A 21736-nucleotide genomic window follows, 5' to 3' on the forward strand; every position below is an offset into this window, starting at 1 on the left:
TTTTAAAAAAGGGACCGAACTCAATTTGCAAAATTTTACTTGAGATTTGAGATTCGGAATTATTACTAAAGCATGTATGGATTGATGTTGAAGTCAGCATTGAGTCCGTCTTAAAACTGTGGTGTTAAAATGCGACGGGCCCTGCATATCGACGGGCCCGCAGTACATGCTTTTGGGCTGAGGACCCGCCTACAAGCAATGCCCAAAATAACCACAGGCCTATAATATATTAAACTTACGATCCACCCGGCTGTGCGGATTTTTATGTATGGGCCTACTCAATTACGTGCAATTTAACATTTTTTCTTCTCTTTTTCTCCCTTTTCTCTTCTCTTTTTCTCCCTTTCTCTTCTCTTTTTCTCCTTTTCTCCCTTTCTCTTCTCTCCTTTCCCTTTTTTTTTTGGGGGTGTGGGGACCAAAATGTGGGGGGGACATTTGATATTGTGTCCCCCCCACTTTGAAAAGTGAGGGGGATGTGTCCCCCTGTCCCCCACCCGATTTACGCCCTTGCGTATATTGTCCATATACTAGCTTCATTTGAATGAACAATTGCCAATTTTTTAAATCGCAAATCTTGTGCAAAAAAGTTACTATTTTCGCCTGTTTTGTCATACGGTTGTAATTTCAATATAACTGTGACTTTGCTCAAGAGCGCTTACAAATTGATACGAAATTGGGCATGTGCAAAGGGGAAGGGGGGGGGCAATATTTGTTAGTAAACCGAGCGGGGGGGCAATTTTTGGCAGGCCGGGAGGTGTATTATATTGCACTAACTTTGAATTCGAAATACACACCCTTCATTGTCAGGTGTGTACCGGCCACCGAGGGCATTTGGAGGGGGCATACACTGCAAAAACAAGTGTTTATATTTAAACACCATATTGTGTTTATCAGAGCAACACTTAATAAACACATAATTCATGTTAATGGTCTAACACTAATGTTAATTTTTCTAACACTAATGTTCATAAATTAACACTTGGTGATATATTACAAACATTAGTGTTTGTAATATAACACCAAGTGTTAATTTATGAACATTAGTGTTAGACCATTAACATGAATTATGTGTTTATTAAGTGTTGCTCTGATAAACACAATATGGTGTTTAAATATAAACACTTGTTTTTGCAGTGTAGCGAATGATTTATATCATCAGAGTTATTTTTAAGTGTGTAGGTATAAGAAAAAAATCATATAAATCTTATAAAAGTAAAGAATAAATTTTAATCAGTAGGTCATATGAAGGCTCTAGATCTGGAATGTTATCCAGCAATCAAAGTACGGCTTATTAGCAGAGACCCAACATTTCCGTAAACTGTCCCGCTCCCGTTGGTCAAAAATCTGAGCGATGTAAAAATGTGTTTAACGGCATCAAAATATCTGCATTGCAATCAGAACCCCTGAGTATTTACGGTACTTTTTTCATCATGATTTTACCACCACGTGTTGTTTACAACGGTAACATCGGTTCATACCACGGCTCAGTTTACACCTACCGGCTAATATACAATATTTATCTTTTCTCCGATTGTATGAACAAAAAGCATCTGTGAATGTTAAAAATGTATCTGAGAAATATTGTCACGCCTAGTTTTAGGAGTTGCAATTGTAATTATATTGAAAACAAAGTGAGAGTGACAACTTCTATATCGTATTTGTGTTTAGACCGATTAGAAAGCATGAAACAAACAAGTATTTATGTCAATGTGCTTCAAATAGTTCAGAAAGATGATTATTCTAAACCACAAGTCAAAAGCAGTATAAGGGATGTATAAGATGTAACCCAATGCTAAAATAAAACACATATATCACTTCATTTAATGAAGTAATCTTCCCTTTTAATCACCCTTTCTGCATATAGACGGTCTTTACAGGCCTCCAACTGCAAGCGGAGGTCCCGGGTTCAAGCATCTCTAAATTCCACCCACTGATCGCCATTTCAAACTCTAGTTCCTCCACGTCTATACTTAATCCATGACCACTGATTGATTTGTCTTCATGTTTAAAGTTAATATAACCTGCAACAAATCATCATTTATTTACAGTTGATTCCCTTAATGAGGCCGTCCATCCTTTTTAAACGGATCTTTTATTATCATTTGCAAGTTTTGTATATAGGGCGGGTGTACTGTCGGGTGGGGTTGGGGGAGTGTGAGATGCGGGCGTGTTTGGTCTGCGCGCATTTTTTAAACCTATGCAACACACCAGTGACAAACTTTAACTATTAACACAACTTGTTCTGTTTGATGGGAATTTATATTATCAAATCCATTTTTGGTGATACTATACCTTGTTAAATTCAGGTCATCAGACTGATAACATTGCTTCTAAGTTTTTCCTGAAGTTGCTACCGTTGGCGATGGAAGCTGGTCGAAAGTATTCGGTACGAAATAGTTCCCCTCATCTTAGCGTCCTTCCAACTTAATATGACATGGATGTCTCGAGCAATGATCTCAGCCTCCAGGACACGATTTACCAACACAAAAATGGTATGGCCCCCATCACATGCAAGCCTAGAAATATGTGGAAACGTTACGTCGACGATGAACTAGAAATTGTCAGAAAGGGTGTCGCGACGGACCACATCAGTCAACTTGACATCACCGTGAGGTAACGCTTGCTCATGAGACATGCAGGGGAAGAAGGTCAAATTCAATTCTTAGACATTCTGACCACTCACAAAGAGGATGAGAGATGAGAGGAACTTTTACGGAATGTTTTCGACCGCCAACCCGCGTTATAGCAACTTCAGGAAAGCAGAAGAAGCAAGGTTGCCAATCTGATGAGATTGTAACCATGGAAACACGGTTTGACACCGACAAAATGGATTTGAAAGTATGAATTCCCATTGAACATGTTACACAGTTTAAATTGACAATCCAGATGAACCTATAACATTTAACAAACACAAAAAAGTATTTCCATTTTCCAGGACAAAATGACCATTTCCGAATAATGTAGTTCATCGTCCGCTTTAATCATGTTAATGGTTAGATTTCATCCGATAGACCTATTTGTGGTTTTTGGAAAGTGACCAGAAAGTTTGCTGCGGACAACGTTCATAGTGCAGATATCTGTCATGCTATTACTATGTCATCGTTTATATTGTGTTTATTATCGCATTCGCTATAATAGCCATGTCCTACAGGTCCATGACCGTTATCTGGTTATTCTTATATCCATGTCTTGAATCACAAATGATGTCAATCGGGAACTGCAGGTGATATCAAAAATTCGGATAAAATTATACGAGAGGAAATAATGCCCGGGTAATAATGCTAGCAGAATATTTTTTAGCAAAACCGGCAACAACAACAACAACAAAATGACTTAGGCAATTAGGTTATGTTTGGGACGATAATCACGATATGTATTCCTGTCTTGGAAGAGTTACGCACTTTGACGTACTCTAGATCTTCTCCGTTATTACTGGATAGTAGTAATCATACATTGACTATACATAAGATTATGTCTGATTCACAAGTACCATGAGTACGGTACCTTTCTTTGCAGGTATATGGACTGTAAGCATATTAACTAGCCCACAATAACACTGTAATAATATCTGCCAAGAATCATGTTTACATTTGATTATATCCCATATAGGCTACCCCTGTAGCCTACACCAAAATGTCCCATTATATGAACAGCCCATTACTTCATTCACACTTCCACAACATGATGTTATTTTGGAAATTCCCAAACCTAATCATAGACACTAACCTTCCACATTACAACACTTCCCGGGGGATTTGATCGAGTGCCAAAAATGGTCAAGGTCATGTCATGGTCATCCGAGTATATTGATAGTAAGATTGTCATCAAAATTACTCAATGTGATAACCATTGTGTGCCAAAATGTTTAAGTCATGTCAAGGTCATCTATGGCCAATTGAGTATAGGGCCTAAATTGCTGGATTGTCATCAAACTCGATGGATGTGATCACCATTAAGTGCCAACAATTTTCAAGGTCATGTCAAGGTCATCTGATGGATTGTCATCAAACTTGGTGGTGTGGTCACCAAACGTGTATTAAAGCTCATGTCACGTCGACCAAGCGTAATGACAATCCATCAAGTCACCAATCTATCATCAGATGACCTTGATATGACCTTGAATATTTTCGGCGCTCGATGGCAAGCATATCACCAAGTTTGATGGCAATCCAACAATAATATTCAGTTGACTTAAGATGATCTTGAACATGTTCAGTACTCGATAGTGATTCCATAAAGTTTGATGACAATCCAACTGTAATTTTTTCTGTCTTTTCTGCCTTTTTTGCCTTTTCTGTTATTTACCCGTGTATATGATTGTTACTAATGTAAGGTTAGAACTTAGCAAGGACCGATAAATTTTTATATCAGGGGGTGCTTAGGATAGGAACACACACAGGAACGCATAATTATTTTTCGACAGAGCGGAAAACACGAATTGAAATTGGCAACATGAAAAAAGGAGGAACATGGAATTTGAAGTTAAGAAATTTGGGGAACGCGTTAATAATTCGTCGAAAATGTTTTCAATTTTCCCCCAGATCATTTTTATTGATAAAATAAATGAACTTACATGAAATGAGTGCCTACATAAGTCTCAAGTTGACCGATTTTTGACAAAGTAGAAAAAAAGATTTCGACGATCTAGCCTATATCGAACCATTTATATATTTAAAGCAAAAACCACAATACATGTAGGGATGTAGGTGTTTAATAACATAACAAGACAAACTGAGAAGAATATTATTGTGTTTGTGACACACTGCATGTGTCTGACACCATTCTTTATTATAGTTCATAAACTTGAGGATGAGCCGAACATGAACTAGACATGCACAGGGCTTATAAATCAGTATGACATCAGAGTATGGCATCGCTACATGTACCTTGGTCCATAGGTCAATCAGGATCTTCTTGCAAACTCTTGCATTTGAATTATTTATATTATTTTGTATAAACATTAATATAGCAGTGAGAAACAAAAGGGGTTTGTTGTATTAAAATTTCAAAGTTTTTGGTTTTCTGTTTTCAATCAATTCATATTTTCTTCTAAATATCTTACTCAAATATTATTAAATAAGCGCAAATATGCTGAAATTCTAATAACACAGTTGATGGCCCTCAATTGTTTTCACGTCACAGTGCAGATAAAATTGACCACTTCTTGACGTTCATTCATTTTACCTGGTAGCGATTCAATCCGGGGATTCAACCCGATTCAACAATCAAACAAACAAACAAACAAACAAACAACATTTTACAAGCAAAAAACAAGTATTTTATTTAAACATTAAAAAAAAAGATAAGCAAATGCCGTTGATTTTGACTTTGACTTTCAACATGGTATTTGCTCACACTGCGGAGGCCTAACCTGAGGGTTGTGGTTGCACCGACTGTTAATGCAACCGATGCAACAAATTTGTCTGTATATCTTGGGGCAATTGTCACTTTATCCCATAATCTCCTACCATCATCAAAACGTGCTTAAATTTCAGTCGAAAATCCCAGGTCAAAATCCCATTGATAACAAACTATCCTATGAAAATGCTAAGCAAAATGAGCACTATGTCGCAAATGTTATTTTTGAGCTATCAACCGATTGATCATCCAAATCCTTATGTTATTTATCTTTTATGTAGTCAATGTTTTCAAATATAACTGGACTTTCCTATGCCACATTTAGATAGCTTTTACATCAAGTTAAAGCTTGTTGAAAGTTTTTTTATGATAATGCAAAAATCTGGAAATTAATTTGTACGACATTGTCATCATTTTATTTGATTGGGTCACGTATTTTTTTTAAAATTCAGCACATTGATTGAATATACCAAAGCATGTGAAGAGAGGACTTGCATGCTTATCGTGCTCATGGAATTCGAGTTGTTGGACCCCACTGTTTCCCCTAGTTACCCCATTGGCGTTTATCTTATATTTCGCGTCATTTTCTTACGGCCATTAAATAAAAAAAGTCATGACTGTTGTCGGCAAAACCATAGGATTGTCTGTTGTTGTTATGAAAGTATTTAGTAAGTTAAAAAAAATTAAGAAAAAATTCGATCCTCATTAAGCATGGTAAAAGCCGGGCAGTAAGCTACGTTGGATAATCGATGCTTGTAATTCGCTCAAATACAGATATTTCTTATGGTATTGCTCTTCTTAATTGCTAATAAACGTATTATTTCCATACATGAAATAATAAAGAAATGACAGTCATTTGAGAACACTATTTTATAAAGTACCATACCTGCCACCAGGACCTGCCATAATTCATCTTCTCTCACACTGATTTATATTCAAAAGAATCCACAATTTTGTCCTACCAATATTTCATAAACACAACTTTTCACTACAGTGGCCTAATCGCCAAAATTTACGAGCCAACCACTGGGTCTGTAACACAACCCTTCCGAGTGTCGTTGGAACATGTTGGCATTTCCCAAGTTATAAAAGTATCAAACCTCAGATCTCATTCTCTCTCTGCACAACTGGCCAAACCAGATGCTGTTTGAGAGGGAACCGAAGCTGATACACCAGGCCAGGGACTTGTTGTAACCTCACCATATATTGGCAGCAGTAGTTTGATCAGGAAAAACGATTTGGAGATGTAATTGCTTCGCCGTGCTTTTGTTCTCCAATATCATCTTTCTGTTGGGGTTGGATATTGGGCTAAAATATCTTGAATCATTTTGCGGATCATTTTACCAAACCTACGGTGATACGTCAGGTTTCATCTTTGTCAATTTGCTTTGCTGGAAAGTTGTAGTGGTGGTGGTGTAAGTATACAGGTGCCTTTGACGGCACAGTGTAAACTGAAAAGCACCAAGCTCCACAAAATTACCAGTGAAATATCGGCTGATTATCGAGGAGAATAAGTGAAGGACACATTATACCAAAGGAGGGTTTACTGTGAGTTGTTTCAACAACTGCGAGTAGTTGAAACCGGATTTATTTCATATCTTGAATTATGTAAGTATGCTTTTACAAAAGATGTATATTCAAAGTTTTAGCAAAAGAAAATGATGCTTGAAAAGAAGGAGAAAGCTAATCACTGAATGGGCCTTTAACGATCAATTTAACATCTTTTCCATGATAAAGTTTACGTTCATGGCGTTAGTACAATTCCATAGCATTTTCATGTTCTAAAAAGCAACATTAACAGCCCATGTGACCCTGAATTCAAGAGGTTCTCAATGTGTGGCCGGCTAGCTATCATCAAAGTATTCTTTGCTATCATCTTATCTCTAAAAGTGAACTTCTGCCATTTCCGACAAACTTTTATCATGTTTATCAAAATTACTCTGTACAACCACTACAACAACCTGTTGTTTCCCGGGGTTGTTTCAAGATATGCCAAGAACAACATACAAGCTATATCAAAATGATTGATACACACCAATTTTGATGTTTTTTGAAAAGCCTCCCTCTTCCGAATGCAACATTAGATAATCTTGAAATGTCCAGAATATATTATAATGTAGTCTATGACTTGGGCTTTTATATACTAGTATAAATTATAATTTTTCTACAGATTATTGGGATCTTTTGTTGAATTTTGATGCTCAGACTCATCCAATATCAATGAAAAGCGATGGGCACCAATCATTTTGATACAGCTTGTATTGCGAGTTCTTACCTGAAGTTATATCACAGCATTAAATTGGCTGGCGCCATATGTGGCAATTGAACTACTTCGTGAAAATCATTTTCGTAAAATATTTGTTCATGTACCTGTTACCATGATATGCTGTGTAATACTTATATACATGTAGCTTTAATGTTTCATCATGTTATTCTTTTGTTATGACAGATATAAACATTCGTTGGAAGAATTATCAGGTACTATGGGGCCCATCAGGATTAACTTTTGGCTCCGCCTATGTTGTGTACTGTTAGCCAACTTAATGGTTTTAGCCCAGCAACCCCCTCTAAACCCCTCACAGTATCAACAGCAGGTTATTAGCGGTAAGTCAGACATACTTTTTCCTCATTTCTTTTCAATGTCTCCATACACTTGACTATCTACAAAAATCTACAATTCCATAAAATTGTTCTTCCTTATTAAATATGCAAGAACATCTTGAACACTAAGGTTTATTTTCAGCCGCAATGTGGTGCTAGACAAGGAAGTAACCTTTCTCCACTTCTGCTTGCAATGTATATAAATGAATTTGCATTTGTAAATTGCAATTGTATTGTAGTACTAGTAGATCATCCCAGATGAGTGACTAAAATTAACAAATGAAGACGAAGATGATGATATTCTAAACACTCTTACCCATTTAATACATGAGAATATAATTAGCGTGTTCTCATTCGAGGAGATGAGTAGTGGGAAATTGTAATTCAATTAACACCCCAATGAGCTCATTAGAATATGTTTACGTGATATGCACAGCGCGTAAACAAATTTAAATGAAGCTTCATTTAACATCATATAAACTTTAGTCTCATAGTAGGGGTCAAAGTTTTATTTTATGTAATGCGGATGATCGAAGGGGTATTCAAACGGAGACGATGTTTTCGTTTATTTAAAGTACTGAATGTATTCAAAGAACAATATACATTGTGCCCTCAAGGGTTCTCTTTAGTCACCAATATTATACAATCGTACCACATTGTAGGTCATTTGTAATTTCCGGTGATTAGAGAATTCCAAATCAGTTTGCAAAATATATATTTCATTCAATTTATCCTGACACAAAGGATCAGGGATCAGACGTAACAGAGGGACTATCATGGGAAAGCAAGATGCATACTTGTTCCGATTTTCACCTTGGTTGGTTGTCTTTTATGTTTTGAGAAGACTTAGCAACCTGTTGCTTTCATCAAGATCGGCTGCTATAGCAGGGATTTATGGACCACTGGATCTTTACTGTAAATGCTTCTTCCGTATTGTAACACAGTCCCAAGCAAAAACACAGTATCTTGCTGGGTTAGCTGGTAGCAGGTACTTCATTATATAATATGGACTCCAAGTTTCTAACCCATCCTCTGTATATCTGCGCCCATATAAAAATGCACTATTTGCTGTAAGTTTCTTGTATAGATACAGCATTTTAGCTTTTGATTCAATCACGACTGACCTCCAAGTTAAAATATGGTATATTCTGTATTGTTGATTTGCATATACTGCCTTCTTACTTGGAGGGTAGTGGATAGTTCATAGTGTAGGCGGCAGGTTAAACTATTTGATGATATTTTCATATGTTGATGAAATTGAAAATTTGTGACCTTACACATATGTCTGCAACATTCATCAGCAGCTATGTGGAAACTAGAGCAATGCTATGGATAAGATTGTACACAATTTGTTTTACTAGCTGAAGAGTAGTATAGATATAGGCCCCTATCTATTTTTCCAAGATTTTGTGATCTATCACTATGGACCACAAGAGCCTCATCCCAATGGCATAGTCCAATAACCTCAATTACATATCAGTGCAAAATTTGATCTCAAGTTGCAGAGTATGAGTTTTTGTACCCAAATCTTCAAAGGTCATTCAATGAATGTACAAATGTATTTGGGGTTAAGAACTGTTCCCCTGATAGATGAGCATGTTGTGGATCCTATATAGTGTATGCAGTCAAAGATCCAATATATAACCTTTCTGTCACCCTTGTTCTAGGGCCCGCTTGGACTTTTATGTCAAATCGAACTATTTTATACATGTACGAATACCCCTGATTGAAGTACAGATTATAGTACGGAAAGTATAGGCCCCTATCTTTCAAGGAATATAATGTTGACAACTCTCTTTTTGAGACGATGAGTCTGAAAAGGAGGTTATAGTTCACTCTTCTTGTCACTTCATGAGTTGTCCCTCATTCAACTCGTTTCAGGGTCTAATTTCGGAATGCGTTCTTGAGAGGTTCATGATTCCATGTAAGCTGTTACATAATATTATGTCAAGGTTTTCTCTTCCATCACTAGGATCCGCAACATGCTCATCTATCAGGGGCACAGTTCTTAAACCCCAATACATTTGTACATTCAGTGAATGACCTTTGAAGATTTGGGTACAAAAACTCATACTGTGCAACTTGAGGTCAAATTTTGCACTATGATAATGTAATTATGGTTATTGGACTATGCCATTGGGATGAGGCTATTGTGGTCCATAGTGCATGTCCGTCCACTTGTCAGTACCAAACAACTCCAGCCCTAAATTCTGTAAACCTCTAGGGGCATGCACCCTGACAGGTGTCATCAGCAGTGATTCATAAACCAGAAAAGGTCATTATTGGCAAGTTGAAAGGTCGAACTTGAAACTCGTTATGTAATGTTGTGTTCATGCACAGATCGGTGGCTCATGTGAAGTACATGGTGGTGGAAGGCCTTTTTTTGCCAAAAATTATGTAGGCCTATGCGCTTTTGATACGGGCAATTAGATAAACGGTTTAGTCTTGACCCCATATCCAAAGTCGTGCTGCCAATAGGTATCTCGCTTTCTCTTGAAATCATTTACTGATCACAACATTTCCTGGGAACCCGTGACAGTGGTTTAGAGGAATTTGCTCCTATAATACAGTTCAGCTCTGTGGTGGTTTTAAAAACAGCTTGTCACTATGCCCCCGCAGTAGTTACTTGGGGTTCTTGTCTCTTCTGATCTTGGATGCCTTCCAGAAGGTCTCAATCATACAGGTCTCCTCTCAAGTACAAGTGCCAGGCTCCATTCCAGATTGTTTAACTTCAGCTCTTTCAGCCTTTGACTTGAGAGTATACTAGTACTTCTTGAACCTCTGTTGCCACGGTTGCCCTGCATGCTTAGCTGTATTGACTTTCTCAATCATTAATAATCCTTCCTGTAGCTTGGGCCACCAGGCTTGAACATGCTGAACACAATATTCCAGGTGCATGGAAGCGGGTGTTTGTCTTGTATAGCAGAGTTAAGCTCTCCTTGTTGGAAACCTTAAAGCAAAGCTCCTCTTGATTATTGTTCGCTTGACTTTCTATCCTCTGTGGAAACATTGCTCCCGTTATTTCTCCTCCTCAATATCATGAGGTATCTTCTAGTTCATACCAATGTTGAACCAATGTTGGTGTTGCCCATACATTTGCCGCCTGCGTTGAACAGCTGCAGAAGTCTCTGACCACTTCTGAGAACTTGTACTGTAGCACACCGACACCGCCTGGCTAATAATTATTTGGTGCAGAAGGGACACTAAAATGAATACACGGGATCGATACACGTGAATTGCTATGCACGATTTTGATATCAGACGAAAATCTTCTGATACCGGGTTAGAAAATGATGAATATCTCCCGTCATGATTTTTTTCTCAAGAAACCAGATTTGGTCTCATAAACTTGGAAATACGTGTTGAACAGATATGATAGTCGCTAGAATGCGCTTTGAAAATTGGCCGTGCGCTTTGAACTCAAAATTTGACCATTTTATATTGCGTTGGTCCTGTTATGGACTACAGCGTGCAGCGTGTAGTACAGCTGCACTCACTGTAGGCAGTATAAAAGTCGATGACCATTGACCTCAATGGGGTATACAAGCTTAATCACGCACAACCAAGATCGATTACCCGGCTATTGTGAGTAGCCTTAGTTATGTCCCTCGACTAATTATTAGTTTAAAAGAGCTTTAAAGGTTTGAACCAAATGGCTAATCGTGGCTGTGGATTTAACCTACCATGGCGATTCCTGCCATGAAGATATAGGGTCGATGACACTGTGTGTAGGTCATTCTGCACTCATCTCCTGTCATCTATGCAAACGTAAGCCCAATAAAGTACGCTTGAAGTAAACCGATTAACCAAGCTAATGACGGAGTGCGTCATGTTTGTATGAAGTGCGTCATGTTTGTATGTATTCGCCGTAGAAGTGATGACGTAACAACAGGATTAACTATACCATATACCAATAGGTTATAAACATTTTTTGAATATGTCGCACTGCACAAGTACGTTCACGCGGTACCTCTGCATTGAACCATAGATGTCAAAGCACAGGGATAAAGACCTGGATCGTAATTCTATAGAATATTCATATCATACTGATCACTCGCACCTGTAAAATTAGTATCTTTAAAAAGAGTTGTATTGTATTCAATCTACGATTGCAGACATACACAGGTGATATGTAAAACCTGGTTGAAGTGCAGGGCGATATATTCAAAAATTGTTTTACCTATTGCTATGGTACTGGTAGTTTGATGTTACATCATCACTTCTACGGCTAATTCTGCATGGTTGTGACAACAAAAACCTTCACTATGGACCACAAGAGCCTCATCCTAATGGCATAGTCATGGCAATAAACTCAATTGCATAATCATAGTGCAAAATTTGACCTCAAGTTGCAGAGTATGAGTTTTTGTACCCAAATCTTCAAAGGTCATTCAATGAATGTACAAATGTATTGGGGATAAGAACTGTTTTGCTGATAGATGAGCATGTTGTGAATCCTAGTGCTTAAAGCTACCTTCTGAATGACCTGAATTTGGGTCTCACTCCATCGTGTCTTGATGATGGAGAGGTAAGACAATTGATGCTGCACATCAAATCAAGTGGCTGTTGAAAGTTTTTATCCCACGGTCATGACGGTGTCATCAGCAGCTCTCGATCAGCCCGAAGTCACAAAACAACCAAAAGTTGTCCTATTACAATTTCTTGTGGACTGTGTTGCACTTTCATCTATACAAACTATTAAAGCGACAGAAGGATCTTTGGCTGGAATCTTGTTTTCTGTTATGAACTAAAAGCTTTTAGGCAGCAATTCGGAAATCTGGATTCTGGGTGGATACAGGCTTTAAGTTATACATTGTAGGGCCTACTCATTAGCTCTCATTGGCGTTAACGGCTGGGGGAGGCGGATGGGCAATTTCCCCCAGCCACCAGACATTAATTTTCGTGAATACATATGAAAAGGTTCGACTACAAAAATGATTCTCTTATATTTCTTCCACCTCGATACACCCGAATACACACTTTCCAGCACAGCGAGTCTAGTCTCCACGCAGTCTGTGTTATTCTACACGGTTGAGTGAATAGCATCATCATGATAAGAGCTGTGTGAGATCTAGTGGAAAATATACATCTGTGATTGTGTCTGTTTTGCCAAAATCTCAAGTGTACCCTTCATCCAATCAGATTTTTTTTGTATCGAACGAAAGCTAACACTTCCCCCTAAAAACAATATAGGTCAACAGATAACGCAATTCAATAGCAGGGCGAATGTAGTAAATCTGTTAAAAACTACCTATAGTCCAGTCAAAGTGGGTTTTGACTCACCAAATTGCAACAGAATTTTTTTCACTGCTATAAATGTCAGAGATGTCCTCTGAACAGCATACAAAAAGTATACTAAAATATACTTGGTGGAAAGGTAGTTTTTGGCGGGAAAAGGTCATACAGGGGTCAAATTTCTAAATCGCTCCAATCATTTTAAAAACTATACCAAATTATTCCTCTAGTCATAAGGATTCAGAAAAAATATAGTTTGCCATATCTGTGATGTACGGTTCTTGAGTTATAACCGAAAAGATCAAAGGTCAAATGCTGGGTTCAACAGAGGTCAAAAAACTAAAAATTGTCTGATTTTAACCAAAATGGTCTCAAATTGTTCGGCTTGCAAACATAATTCATTTGAAGAATATTTGCACTGTTTAGGTTGTTTATTACATGCGTAACATCGAATAGGTCGGGGTCAATAGAGTTCAATGGTCAATGACCTCTTTTACCCTGCTACCTAGGTAACGAAACATCCAAGATATGGCAAACTATTCTTATTTTAAATGGAGACCATTTTAAAGGAGATCGGAGCATTTTTTCGAAGTTGACCCACGTGGAGCCCAAAATTTGACCTTTGACCTTTTTGCTTATAACTTGAGAATGGTACATCACAGATATGACAAACTATACTTTTTCTGAATCCTTAAGACTAGAGGAATGGTTTGGTATAGTTTTTAAAAAGATTAAAGCAATTTTGAAATTTGACCCCTGTATGACCTTTTCCCGCCAAAAACTACTTTTCACCACGTATATTTTAGTATATTTTTGGTATGATGTTCAGGGGACATCTCTAAAATGTATAAGTGAACAAATTCTGTTGCATAGTGGTGGATCATGACACCACTAATTTGTTTAGATTGACTGGACTACTATCCAAGCACATTTTTTGACCAAAATGTAGGTTTTAAAAGTCAAAACCTCAAGTGTTCCTTACAATATTTTTCAAATTTTATGTCATTAGGTCTAAATGAAAGAGCACACTTATATTGGCCATAATGATATACTATATAGCTTCATTAGAACGAACAAAGGGCAATTCTCTAAAATTGCAAATCTCGGTTGTAAATTTAATGAACTATGACTTTGCTAAAGAGCGTTTACATATGAAATGGGGACGGCAAAAGTGTCACTAAAATTAACAATCGGGCCGAAAAATTGACAAATTATGCAAATGGAGACAGGGCCGCTAAGTGGAGAGATTTGAAAAATCATGTGCTCGTTGGCAAATTATAATGCGTTGTTAGTGGCATGGGGGAAGACCGGAGGGTGTGTGAGTAAACGGTGGGCGCCCCCACCCTAGTCAGGACCTAAGACGAAAATATGCAGTCCACCAAAAAAATCACCGAAAATCCCAATATTTGGTGGGGGGGCTGAAGTGCAACATTTTGTGCATTTGAGCATTGGGTCATTTCACCACCTATTACGCCGTAAAATATTCCTGGTACCACAACCATGCAAAATAAGTTGTGATAAAATCACACCACCCTCTTTTAACATTAACAACATTTGAACATTTCGCATGGGATTTGCGGTAGTACTTTTACTTGTGTAGGTTCCGCCTTCATGAGCTTGAAAATCTGTGGGGTGATGCATGTCAACATGCAGGTATTTATCGGCAACATTATACCGTTTTAATACATCCGACTCCCATCATTTATGTTATTTATCATGTCACCTCTAGAGCCATGACATACGGTAAGATCCTTGGAAGAAGCACCGACAAAATAAAGTTCCCTTTAAAAGGAACATACTCGAACACCTACAGGCGCGGCGTGATTTCATTAGATCAAAGACTCTGTTCTTGCGGCGTTTTGTCTTTTACTATTTTGCGATGTTGGTGTCGAGATAATAACAACATTTGTTATGATTGTTATTATCTCGACAGATAATTGTTCAGCTCACAAAATGTTCGCTAACAAGGACGTAACAAGGACGATACGAGCCTTACAAGAACGTATCATTCAAGAATTATCATTAAAAGGTCCACGGATAAATGGCGTTATAATCTTCACATATATATCCTGAAGCCAGCCAGACACCAAGAGATCTCGAGTTTACATATTTTCGCATTATGTTACATATATTGAATATTTGTCACTTTTTGCTGAACCTCTTTCATCATGAAAAAAAAACCCACCAAAATCAACACATGCATGTGTATCTGGCACTGCTATCCCCTGCGCATTTCGGTATTTTGATGAACATGATTTACCTCAGATAACTCGTGGTTCTGCAAACGATCTGTAGGTACTATATATATCATGACTATAATAATTACAAAGATCTACATACTTTCGACCTTTTGCCCCCAAAGAAAGGTGATTTGCTCTTTATAAATGTATACAACCGATATATATATGCCCTTGCCAATTTCCTTATTATAAAATACTTTAGTAAATGTCCCCATTTTCATTATTATAGACCTTCGCCTACCACTAGTTGTAGGCTTATACCAACCTTTTTATATTATGAAATAGCCATGGCATCAATACCATTTGAAATATTAACCCCGGATATTTGCACGTCATTTATGATGTATGACGTCATTTATGATGTATAACGTCATTTATGATGTCACAATTTCTTACACTTGACATCAGAGAACCATCCCTCAATGGTTAAGGTGGTATTCAGTAGCATAAATGCTAATTAATTATGCAAATTAGGGCGGCTAGCTCATTAATTATGCATAAATTATCTGGAAGTCATTAGGAACACTTTGACCAAGGTTGAACGGTGAACTTGAACCAACAAATTTTGACCAAGTTTGAAACCAATATTCTATTAAATAAAAATGTTTTGAATTTTAGCAAAATATTAGGCTAAATTACATAATTATTAATGAGCACTTTCAAGTCATATTTAATTGTATTGATTATCGATAAAAACAATGCAATACAAAGAAATTTAAAATGTAATTAATTAATTGGATTTGATACAGCTACATAATGCTTTACAAATCTGTTTCCTCACTCCTCAGAAGCACATAACCATCAAATTTAAAATACATAAATTTAAAATGTATGTATTTTGAAAACCGTTAAATTTAAAATGTATGTATTTTGAAAACCGTATTTCCGATTAGCTTCAAACAATTGTTTAACAGTGTTCTCTGTCCCACTCAACGTTTAAAACATAAATAGAGCACTTCCAAAATGCCTCCAATACCTGTATCTGGGGGTGAGGGACTTTATACTAGGGCTTGGATAGTGGTGATGTTAACAGGAATAGGGTAGTCAGTGGCGGCGTCAGTAATTTTTTTTTTCGGGAGGGGAGTGGGAATTTTGCTCAAAATTTGAAACATAGAATTTTGCTTAATATTTGTGAAAGCTTCTACCCAATGACCCGTTTTTCAAAATATTATACCCAAATGACCATGATGAGTATGACACCCATCATTTTGTTATACCCGATGACACCCCTTCTTAAACAACATTTTATACCAATAGGCCCTACTTCTCGACGCTGGTAGGCACACACCTGTCAATTCAAAAGTTGAGTGTCCCACGGGCGTTTAACAGCACCATTGCACTTTCTGACTCTGATTACCACTAAATAACGTTTTAGCTATAGACAAATTTGGAACACCATTTTTTGCTTGCTTAGTGACTCTAAACAACCTCCTGAACAACACCCAAAAAGGACAAAAAAGGACAAAGAGGAAAAATTATAATTTGCATCTATGGCTGCTAATGCAGGGCTCGAATTCAAAATTGGGAGAATATGGACGAAAAAGCCATCTAATTGTATTCCTCTCATTATTTGAATGTAGAAAAAGTATAGTTTGACCTATCTCCGATGTACAGTTCTTGGGTTATTTATAGGCGTAATGGTCAAATGTTAATGTTTGGTCTCCACCATTGTCCACAGGAGTAAAATAGAAATATCTGATTTTGATCAAAGAATTGTTCCGCTTGGAACAACATATTAAACAAAGAATAGTTTGCTCTATCTCAGGTATTCTTCCATTTTTTTTATCGGGTGAGCATTTTTTTGTCAAGGGGTACTCTGTTTATCATTGGCAATTGTGATGTTGACATGGATGCCCGTTGCCTATAGCCTGGTGATATTTATTTTTAGTCAAAAAGCTGAGCTGCTTTAAATTATGCTTTATCCTCATCCTAAACTTAATTATATATCCCTAACACTTCGCCTGTATTCAACTATACATGTCTATTACAGTACCAATTGGACGAGAGGGCATCTGCCCCCTGTGAAAAGTTTGAAGTCTTATCTCCCTCTTGACCCCCTGTGGGATGCTGGTCGTCCTAAATTTAAGATATTTTGGCCTATTTTTGTACGTTTTAGGTTTTAGCCCATTTTTGACCATTTTCGCCTCTCGAAAGTTGCATTGATCCACCCCCTCTGAAATAGTCCTTGTTACGCTACGGATAATCGCTGAAAACTGTGATGTAAAACATGTAAAACAAAATGTCAACAGGACGAAACGATATAGAACGAATATATAGTAGTAAGGATGCACAACACTAAATCCTTCCACATTATTTTGGTGTAACCCATCATAGTCACGTATATTTCAATGGGACGTTTAATTAGTGGTGTGTGCCCGTAACGCTTGAGCTCGTTTCGGAGATGAAAAACGGTGGGCCAACTTTGGCCTCAATTCCAGTGGTCCGGTGATAAGTTCAATTACGTGAATACGTGATAGCCCCAAAATGATACCTTGCTGTGGGCATGGTGGGGTACAAATTATTTATAGTACGTACCAGAGGTACCAGACCAGAGATATGTGTTATGAAGATCAAGTATTTGAATTGAAGAACTCTATTCTGATATAGAAAGACCTGTCTGTATGTTCAAGTTTCTACTATAGAAGGCTAGACTTCTGATCTTTGATTTCATGCAGGGGGGGCCGGCCAAGATTGGCTGAATTTTGACGTTGTCATTGGTTTTACACGTAAACACAAAAATGTCTCAAATTATTCCAAAACTGTACGTATGTTATTAAGCACTATTTTATCAGTCTAAATCCGTTGAGGTTCGCCAGTGAACCTCATTGTAAGTACTGTTTTTTGAATGTTTTGTATGAATAACGCACGGTATGTTTATGATATATACCTAAAATTTCCCCCATTGTGTTCACTGGTCACTCCCGGCTATAATTTTTTTTTTCCTTCACTACATTTATTTTGAATCCAAAATATTTATTTTTATGTGAAAATTTATACATTCACTGAGAAATATATTTTGTGCATTTTTTTCTGTAACGGGGCCAATAGAGCTAAAAACACAACTCAGCACGGGGCGTCCAATGTCCAGGCAGTGTTGCCGTCATATTGTCTGTTTTGTTTACGATATTGGCTGTTGCCACAGTGAATAATGTAGTCCACCATCGTCTGATTTCATGCGCAAATCGTGCTTACGTGTAGAAATACCACCACGACATCTGATATCTTCTATATCAGATGATTTCACTCGGGAAATTTGTAGGGGATAAACTTAACACCAAATTTCACCGGCCGGCATTTCCCCTCAAGAAACTACAGATTTCAATCATAAGTTTTATTTGGTACGAAGGAATGTTGCCAATGATAGGACAGATATCATTTATAGAGATAAATGTAATTTTAAAGATTTTAAATGAATGGTACGTAGACTCTCAGTAAATAGTGTAAAACATTTGAAATGATCATGTTTCATGTTTTTCAGATCTCAAAATCAAAAATGTAGTTGCCTTCGAGGCTGACGTGTTGGTTTCAGACATGACATTGACATGGTTTATTTTAAAAGCGCTGCGAAAACATGTTTGGTTTCATGATCACTCACATTTTTAGGTCGAGAATGTCAATTCTAGGTCACATTCAAGGCTTGCAGTGAATTAATATAATTTTTACTACAATTCCACACGATACTTGGATGGTACTAATATAGCAAATGAGCTGGAAATTAACATGCAGCAAGATTAGAAAGCTTTAAAAGCGAGAAAGGGGAGAAATAATCGAACCTTTTGTAGGCCTATATATACTACTTACTAGTAACCATGGTAACGGCCAGTTCATTCATTCATGTATTGAGCCTGTTGAGAGTGTACCAGCCGGCCTGTAGGACCATAAAGAGTGGATACCACTGTCCATTTTAGATAGCCTACTCTGAATAGGACTTGCTCCAACCCTCGGACCTTCGCAAACTTGAGATTTCGTCAACACATATGCTCCTGGACTGCAGGGTTAGGGCTCCAGGATTTATGGATAAGGTTATGGGGTTTTCTCCAGGAGCTGGTTATTTGAAGGCTTATGATGTCAATGTGGTTCGTCAGGCCACCTAAACATATTCTCCTTGCTGTACTGAGGCCTATAGCTTGGACAATTTGGGTGTTGATGTTTGAGGTCAGATTTCTCTCGTTATATCTCTTCAGTTGTAGGCCTAATACATACTTGTTGCCAATACTTTTATAGTATTATGACACCTCCGAAGATCAAAATGTCTTTTATTTCGAACGAGGAAAGGAACATTTTCAAGCCTCAAGATGCGAAATACAAAAGCAAGTTTGGAAACCAGTAGGCCTGTTATTAAGTAGCACAAGTGTCTGTACATGTTCCCACACATTTTAATTTTGATTGTAAACACAACTGATGATAAGACAGGAATTTTATGCCTGTAGATTGAAATCTAACTATTCCATCTGTAACACACGCAGAGGTGGTAGCCAATGCATGGTGCATGAGGTAACATGCATGGTTATACAAATAATCTAAAAACCACCGTTTTGCCGTGACAAATATTCTCATTCATCAAAGATGATGGTATAAATAGCGTACATGTATGCCGCCAGGACTCCGACCGTACCCTGAAGGCCCACACCTCCCGAATGTTCTAAAAATAAAGATCAATCATGTCATCTTGGCGTTACCTAAAGAAGAGCATACATTTAGGGCCCTTTGGATGATGTTATAGACCACCGCAAAAAGAAATTAAGCCTCCCGAAGTGCCCTATGGGTTGCCCGCCCGCCCCGCTGAAGGGGTGACAAGAACCCAGTCTACAGTGTTCATAGTCATAAGCCTAAACAAGCGTGGGGGACGTGGGGCTGGGGGACGTTCCCTCACCTTTCGGCAAAATGACCCATTTTTTGTTCTTTTCAGCCACTTTCAAACAATTTTTGCCTGGTGACCCCTCACATTTCAATGACCATGGTTACCACCTTGCTATATATGATATGAATTCAGACCTTGAATGTTTATCTATGGTAGGCCTAATTGTTCGAGTAGGTCTACTAGAAAAGCACCATATTTTAGTAAATAGGCCTACTGACTAAAAAGACATGACCAATCATGACGATGACGATGATGACGTCAACATGGTTAATGGTATCTCGCTTTGGTGTAGCTTTGCCTAAATTCGGCTTTTTTCGGATTGTGACATCAATCCTAATAAGTAGTTCATGTATTTAGAACAGATTCTGTGTAACCATGCATGGTAACAGCTAGGAGGATAGAGTACATTTTGTGTATTTATGTACAAGAGTATTATCAACAGAGTATCCAAATTCATGAGGAATACATGTAGTTACCGCGGGCTGTATACCGTAATTAATATCAATTAGCCATGATCGAGTCTTCACAAACGGAAGCACGCAGTCAAGCAGTCAAGCAGACAATAAACACGATAAATCCCAGACCTTTTCTGAATACCTTCTGTGTGAGTTGTAATAAGAGTTGTTTGGGAAACGAGCGTGTAAACTAAATTCACTTTATAATTTATGCAAAATATGTGGTAAAAATGGGGTACAGAATCAGAGTTCATGATCACAAAACCGAGCATTAATTTGTAGTCTGCAGATGTGGCCCTGATAGAACACCGTATATCACTAGGATCCACGACATGATCATCTATCAGGGAACAGTTCTTAAACTCCAATACATTTGTACATTCATTGAATGATCTTTGAAGATTTGGGTACAAAAACTCATACTCTGCAACTTGAGGTCAAATTTTGCACTATGATTTATGTAATTGAGGTTATTGGACTATGCCATTAGGATGAGGCTCTTGTGGTCCATAGTGATCATTCGAGTACCGAAACTCCTTCGCCTGTAAAATTAATGGCCATGACAGTCCAAATGAATGCACCTTATGAGTGGCGCACCGACTGACAGTGGCGTAGCCATGATTTTTTGAGGGGACACGGGAGGTGTAAAAGGAGTGGTCATTGGGAGGGGGAGCGGGTAAGGGTAAAGGGGGAGAGGTGACTTCCAGGAGGGGAAAATTGACGAAAATGGTCAAAAATGGCCTACAAAAAACTAAACAAAAGGCCTAATTGTTCAAAAAAGGGGATCATTCAGTGTAGGCTGTTGAGAAAACGGGGTAATTGGGTGTAAGATTTGCCAAAAATACCTGGGTCTTTTCATGGGCACATGAAGTATGTCAATATATGGGAGTGTCCCCCCTCCCGGGCCTAAAAGTGCCCTCCCATTAAAATCTCATCAGTAAATAAGGGTAAGGACTCTTCGTTCTTGTTGAGATTTTTAGAGGAGG

General features: G+C 37.8%; 1 protein-coding gene across 2 annotated transcripts in view; it reads left to right on the plus strand.

Annotated features, from left to right (window-relative positions):
• The first annotated feature begins 6397 nt into the window (after positions 1–6397).
• Positions 6398–21736, plus strand: part of LOC140158755 (fibrillin-2-like) — a 124825-nt gene continuing 109486 nt past the window's right edge. The window contains exons 1-2 of one of the 2 annotated variants that reach the window (XM_072181959.1): positions 6398–6966; positions 7808–7962. In XM_072181959.1, coding sequence (XP_072038060.1) covers positions 7842–7962 — 121 coding nt within the window. In that variant the 5' untranslated portion in view covers positions 6398–6966; positions 7808–7841. The remainder of the gene's footprint in view (positions 6967–7807; positions 7963–21736) is intronic. The other variant, XM_072181960.1, reaches the window with a different exon arrangement.

Source organism: Amphiura filiformis, chromosome 8 (genome assembly GCF_039555335.1).
Source record: "Amphiura filiformis chromosome 8, Afil_fr2py, whole genome shotgun sequence".
Lineage (NCBI taxonomy): Eukaryota > Metazoa > Echinodermata > Ophiuroidea > Amphilepidida > Amphiuridae > Amphiura > Amphiura filiformis.